General features: G+C 48.3%; 1 protein-coding gene across 1 annotated transcript; it reads right to left on the bottom strand.

Moving 5' to 3' along the window:
• Nucleotides 1-296: 296 nt before the first annotated feature.
• LOC126539019 (uncharacterized) lies at nt 297-6,264 on the bottom strand. Its single transcript, XM_050185707.3, has 3 exons — nt 6,157-6,264; nt 2,081-2,459; nt 297-1,314 (listed from the first exon to the last, which is right to left on the bottom strand). The coding sequence occupies exons 1-3, from the start codon at nt 6,206-6,208 to the stop codon at nt 1,149-1,151; spliced, it is 597 nt and encodes a 198-aa protein (XP_050041664.2). The 5' UTR covers nt 6,209-6,264; the 3' UTR covers nt 297-1,148.
• Between the last annotated feature and the right edge of the window lie 886 nt (nt 6,265-7,150).

The raw sequence follows: 7,150 nt of genomic DNA, 5'->3' as shown, positions 1-7,150 counted from the left end.
CACTCTGTTTGGGGGAGTAGAAGTACTCGGTCTGGCGGTGTATTATTAACCCTGCGGGGAGAGTATTAGCACTCTGCGGAAGAGTACTAGCACACCCTGTGGGAAGAGTATTATCACTCTGCGGAAGAGTACTAGCAATCCCTTGCGGTGGAGTAACAAAACTCTGTCAGGAGGAGTTGACCTACTCTCTCTCAAAGAGGGTCGATCTACTCTCGAAAAGAGAGTGAAATATGGGACAAGCAGCTACTCCCTCAAAGAGAGTGCCCGGCACTCCCTTAGTTTTTAGAGTGTACTTCTGAAAAATTCTGCATCTTTCCGAATTATAAGTACTTCTCCATTTCCGTATTCAGTGTCGGAGTGCTTCGAGTTGTCTAATAATTCGCCCTCACGCTGTGGACCGCTAGCCTCCTGGTTAGCTCAAATGGTACAGCGAGAGGAAAGGCGTTAGTCGCGGGTTCGAATCTCGGACCAAGGCGAATTTTCCTTCGACCACGAAGCTTTCATTCCAAGAAACCCATGCGGGTTTCCTTCGTAACTTCGTGCTATAAGACGGGTGGATGTAGATATGTTTGCGCGTCTGTGTGTATCAATTAGGTGTACACATTTTTTTTTTTTTTTGTAATGAATGAATCATCCCTAGTTCTGCGATCTCCGTTAGCACCTACAAGTGCTCGGGGATGAAACCACCCTTAGATCTATCTTGGGCCACGCACAAAGGCAACGTAGTAAAGCTAATCAGGGTCTTGGTTCCTTTCACCATGAAATCCGATTAGCGTTCCGCTCTGACCAACTACTAACTTAGTGATTCTTATTCAAGCCTAACCTAGAGTACGCGTGTTACCTTGGGATCCTTCCCAAGGTATTAACGCGCTTGAATCAATACGGAGACGCTTTATTTGAAAGGAGGCGCAAAGCACCTAGCTTCGAGTTACGCATAAACACGTGGCGACAATCATAATCAGCGTGACAAGTCATAGCAGTCAGTCGTAAACACTCATCGCAAGAACACGTACACAGCTCGCGACCAGCGTTTCTCGACAGTTCACAATGGACGGGGCCTCCTTTGGAGCCAGTCGCGAGGCAGGGCAGGCCGCCGCACCCTCCATTACACAACCCGAGCCGCTGGATGCCCACCAACCACAAGTTCGTCAATATTGTCCGTCGGGCATCATTTGTGCACAGTGGAACGCTCCGTGACGCCCTCTTCCGCACGTGTGACGTATATTGTGGGCCAGGTGCGGAGCGCCACGTCGAGTTCCACTGAGTGCAATTGGATCCGTTGCCGGAACACCGCAGGACGACGTCTTCGTACACCTGATGATGCGAAATTTGAAACATATTGAAAAACCTGACATATTTTTTGTTTACTGATATCAAATTAAGGAGAGGCTGACGCCTTTGGTGGGGCCGGCTACTCATCTTCGCCGATCAAACAAAATTAAAAGCAGGAACTACGTCGATGACAGTAAAAAGGAAACAGAAGAGAGTAAAAAGAGAGTAAAAACAGAAAGAGAGCAAAATGAGACTCAGAGACACAAAGTTCTGTAAACAAGTGAACGTACAAATCAGAAGTCCCGAAACGCTCTGAGAAGAATGCAGTTTTGCAGACAAGACGTGAAAAACACGCATGCGAACTTTGGTTCCTAAAGATTTGTACTAGTGGGCGCAGGCATGACTCTGTAGCATAAACTTGCGATTTTCATATTTCGCCCCGAAAAAAAGATATTTCAGGCCACCTTATACGTAAAACTCGGCTATACATCGAGAAAAGTGTATAGAAAAGGTTATAGACATCAGGCTTCAATAAAAGCAACCAAACAATGAGAGGCACTTATTTCTCCATGAGAAATGTAGGGGCAGAATGGTGAAGAAGCTGTCAACTGCAACTTGACGAGGATCCATCGCCCTACAGAGTTCGATAGCCATTGCTTCGGGGTGCACTTCTATTTAATGCGTGTGCATATAGTAACAACACATGTATTACGATTGCATGCAGTGATAAAATATTCACAAATCCGGCAAACAAGGGCTAACATTTCCGTTGCTGCGTTGAATGTTGCACGGACGCTGTCGTTCGTACCTGGCAAAGTCGTCGACGTCCAGGTCCCAGTCGTGAAACACGACCGCACCGGCGGAGATCAGCAGGAACCCGTCCCGAGTCGGAAGGCAGTGCACCTTGCAGCCTTCCATGGGTACCCGTTCCATTGGCGCCGTTATAAACTGCTGCGGCCAGCTCCCGTGCACCGGGGACCATACCAGGACTATGACCCAGGTGTCCACTTCGTCGTGGGTGGTGACGTTGTCTGCGACGACGACGCGTGACTCGAGATTCCACCAATCGCGCTGGGGCTTCTCGCAGTACTCGTCGTGCAGCTGGGTGACGGCGAAGCCGACGGACGGGAGACGGGAGCCGACGAAACGCGAGCGAAGTGACGTCGGACGTTCTGCCGTGCGGTGCCCTGGCGCAGAGAGACAGCGCGATGAATCAAGGTTTCCACCTCGTGTGACAATTTCGAGGAAAAAACAGGCATCGTCATGCCTTCGAAAGTATATAGGCAGTGAAGCTTACCAAGGAAGCCTGTACAAGTTTCAGAGCGAGATTTTTAGGCCTAAAACGAAATTATTAAGGCTTAGGGAAGGTGTCTTTTTGCGATCTTGGCGGCTCTAATTGGCTCAAAGGGAGGCTGCGCCCTCTCCGTCTGCGAACGTCAGAATGGCGGTGGAATTCAGCAAGGTGGCACATTTTGACACTCTTCAGAGTGACAGCCCAGGGATTGGTAGTCTTAGAGCGAATTCGGCACCGCCATCTTGGTGTTTTCATCTAATCATAGCGGTAGTAGCAGCCTAGTGAGCCGATAGGCAGCGACAAGATGGCGGAATTTGACGACACGGCGCATCTTGACACTCTCCTGCATAGCAGCCCTAGAACCGCTAATACGGAAACATTATACACCATTATCGTGGCTTGTTGAGCCAATCAGAGAGGTTGTAGCAGCTGTCAAACTAAAATATATCACAGCTGATGAGCTGGCGGATTTCGTCAACGTTCATCATAGGAGCCCATGGCTTGCTATTCTCGACACATTGAAATTTATCATCATCATCATCATCATCATCATCATCATCATCATCATCATCATTTATTAGACACTTAAAGGCTCCTTGAGGGGCACTACATAAGGAGTGGGGAACATCAGTCAGAACAGCAGAAAGCATGATCAGCGCGAAGCGAAATGACAATTTGCGTGTAAGTGATGTCACAGAAAACCTACGTGCACAGAAGGCTCGAAAAGTAACATATTTATCAGATAAAAGCTTAACAAGTAACAACAATTATAAACATAAATTAATTATAAACATACATTGTATAGTAAAATTCGCCATTTTGTCGGATCTGATTCGCACACAGGGCTGCAACGGCCTGTTGCGATGGCTGAAAACGTCAACGTGGCGGAATCTGACAATATGGCGTAATTCACTTCCATAATGGCGTCCCTGTTTAGAAATGGCTTTGTAGAGGAATAAGCTCCGACTATCTGCAAGATGGGGAAATGTTCATAGCAGGTCACAAAATACACGGTAGTCCACACGAGCGTGGGCAGAACACTCATACAGACAGTGCAAGGGTGATAGCTGCACTCACTCTCTCTCTCTCCACTGCCGCGTCGATTGAGGCCTTGGAAGAAGGAAATGACAATACTCCATCTCACAAGTCCTTCGAAGCATTGTGGAAGCTTCGGGACTCCTACTTCTGTAGGAATGCCGAATGCCCCTCGAGATGTGTTCATCTGCGCCGTGTCGTCTGCTCACAGTAATTCGCAGTATACGACGCTCATGCGCAATAGTCCCAACTTGTAACGTGCTGCTGTCATGTATCATGTACCAAGCTAAGCCCGGAACTATATTCCCATGCGAAAGGGCATTGCCTTTGTACGCTTCGTACCTTCGGCAGTGCTGCAAATGACTTGCCAGGTGGAGTATTGGAAGGAGGCTTTGCAGAATACGATTGAGGCCAAATGATTCGGCCAAACACGGGACGGTCCCTTTAAAGCGCGCGGTAGGTTTTAGCGGCAGGCAGAGCCTACGGCAGGGCAGCCGTACAAGTGCACATCGATTACAAACTACCGGGAGCCAAACATTCTCGACCAATGCTCCGAGCCTCAGAGGTAACGTGTTGTGCCGATATTACGAGACAGTAATCGAAAGGATCACGAACAGCAGGTTGCCATTATCCCTCAAAAGAAAAGTGTATAACAGCTGTCTCTTATCAGTACTCACGTACGGGGCAGAAATCTGGAGGCTTACGAAAAGGGTTCTGCTTAAACTGAGGACGACGCAACGAGCTATGGAAAGAAGAATGATGGGTGTAACGTTAAGGAATACGAAAAGAGCAGTTTGGGTGAGGGAAGAAACGCGAGGTAATGACATCTTAGTTGAAATCAAGAAAAACAAATGGGCATGGGCAGGACATGTAATGAGGAGGAAGGATAACCGAGGGTTATTTAGGGTTACGGACTGGATTCCAAGAGAAGGGAAGCGTAGCAGGGGGCGGCAGGAAGTTAGGTGGGCGGATGAGATTAAGAAGTTTGCAGGGAGAAAATAGCCTCAATTAGTACATGAGCGGGGTAGTTGGAGAAGTATGGAAGGGGCCTTTGCCCTGCAGTGGGCGTATCCAGGATGATGATGATGATGATGATGATGATGATGATGACTCGCAAGGAATGAGCTTCACGGATAGTTTGCTTGCCAATGATGGCTGCGTGACGTAATGCTCCCTCCCAGTTTATTGCCGCGCTCCTTAATTTGATCCCATAGCGCTTCCTCCAAAATATACTAGAACGAACTCCCGCGCATAAATCAAGGCGTTTCATGCAGCACGGGAAGGATGGTTAGAGCATGTATTTCCCTTGTGACAATTTTGGGGGGTTCAAACGGTTTGACGACCTTACGAACCGTCTTTAACGACGCTTCGCGATATAAGTAGGACCATTTGTACTGAGTAAGCGTGTGCTCAGACTCATTGCCTTCTGCGTTCAGGAAGAAATAGGATTGCTTGAAAATTTTTGGTGGTGAAAGGCAGACAAAATGCAGTAAAAAATGTCAAAACACAAGAACGTCTAAAGACGCGCACGAAGATGAGACAAATGGTTGTTCTCGCCATCAGTGCTACGACGGCCTCGCTCAGCAATCGCAACGTCCGAAGTCTTTCGAGCAACTTTACTATAGGTATTGTATGGCTTTAGAGAAACACATACGGGATGTTGCTTCCGCTCGACTTCTTTGTCGTTCTGCATCCAAGCGTATTGCGCATCGCTAGCCTCGGTGGGAGAGGCGCTCAGGAAAAATAAATGTGAAGCCAGTGCAGGTGTGTACAATCTGAGTTTCCTACAAAAACACCACTAAGGGGAACGGCTGCGCTACTGTCTATAGGGTCCTTATAGTTAAATGTCTGTGGGACCTGCGAGGATGATGGTACCGCCACCATGGGAATGGCCGTTGGTACGTGGACTTGCCTCAGCATCGTTCTTTTGGCTTCAAGCGATTTGGCGACATTGCCATTTGACATTTGCAAACAAAATATTGTACGGTGGCTGCAGTGGGCGCGCCGAACTTGGCTATATAGCTGGCTGGGGCGGCTGGTGGTGCAGCAATTCTCAGTGATTCTGCATCAGCGCACAGCCTTATTGCTTTCAAATTTACAAATACAGGTCTGCTTCAGAATTCAAAACTAAAAAAAAAAGAACAGTTGTAAGAACGCCTAAAGTCGCGAGAACAGGAAGATGTGACAAATTCGAGTACTAACCATCATCTTCCCCAGGGTAGCCGAGCCATCGCAGCACAGCCGTTGACCTCGAGTAATTCTATTCGGAAACTTTATGTCGGCAATGTCTCAGCAGGTGAAATGTGAGCAATGCACAGCCAAACCTTCGGACTGTCAAGCCCCCGTATTCAGGCACTCATCTAAACTCGAAGCCCTCGCTTGACTTGACCTATATAAATGACGCCTGGTGCGAACGCGCCCAAGACGCTCATTGCTATCCTGCGGCGCGTTCACGACAGGCGTCGTGTAGATCGAGTCAAGCATGGGCTCCAAGTTTAGATGCATTTCTTAATACGGGGGGTTAAATGTTTAGGCTCGTGACGCGGGCGTCTTACCTATTAACCGAAAAATCGGGGAACGCAGGGTCCAGCCCGGTCGGAGTTCCATGCTTCGTGAGCCGAAAAAACAGAAGAGTCCGATCGTCGTGGAAGCTTGACTGCTTCTCGCCGTCGTACGCATTCGAATCGAGCGTGCCTTGACCGCTGGCGCGTGGAAACGGTGCGTTCAATTGTGAACGTGCGCGTGCAGTGATGATGATGACGAGTCTCGAAAGGAAGCTCTTGTCTTGTATCCCGTGTACTAGCTCGTACCCACTACGGGGGATCGGCCAAGAAGCCGGTGGTGTGAAGAATGTTAGTGCCCCAGGAGGCCTCCGCGCATATACAGCCCCATTTTACACCAACATCCACTAACGAGGAATAGGCAGTGGGAGGCATGGCTTGCGGACGAGGGCCGGGAGAGCCAGTTGGCTCTTCTGGACCAAGCCCAACGAGCCGCTCGTGTCAGTGGGGCGCTGGAATATGGGGCCCGACCATGGGGCCTTATTTTATTTACATTCAATAAAGTGTTTACTCACGCACTCACTCATTAGATTTAAGAAAAAAAAACAAATTTGCATAGTGTCAGTGGTTGACGCACATGACGGCACGATCGGTGATCAAAAACAACTGGATTTATTAACGATGGTCACAGATTACACGATCAGCACTCGGCGAGCGCGTCTTCACCACAGAACACCTATACAAACTTTCTTCACGCTTTCGAACGTTCGTCGTCACGTGGTATGCCTTTTCCCGCCTCGCGAGCCAGTCGGCCTGGTGCTTCTCTCGCTTGCCGACAGGTGCCGCTAGTCCCTCAGCCAACAATAGCTGAGAGAGAGAGAGAGAGAGAGAGAGAGAGAGAGAGAGGGTCACAGAATTATTATTTGGAAATTAAAATTAAAGATGCTGTTAAGAATTTTGACATAAAATGATTTAATATAAAGAAGTTAAATAACAGGAATAATTAATAATTATATGAGTTCAGAAGGCACTCTTTTGTGTCTCTAAT

The sequence above is a fragment of the Dermacentor andersoni genome, chromosome 11, assembly GCF_023375885.2.
Source record: "Dermacentor andersoni chromosome 11, qqDerAnde1_hic_scaffold, whole genome shotgun sequence".
NCBI lineage: Eukaryota > Metazoa > Arthropoda > Arachnida > Ixodida > Ixodidae > Dermacentor > Dermacentor andersoni.
The sequence above is the reverse complement of the archived record's forward strand: the minus strand, read 5'-3'. Positions and strand labels throughout refer to the sequence as shown.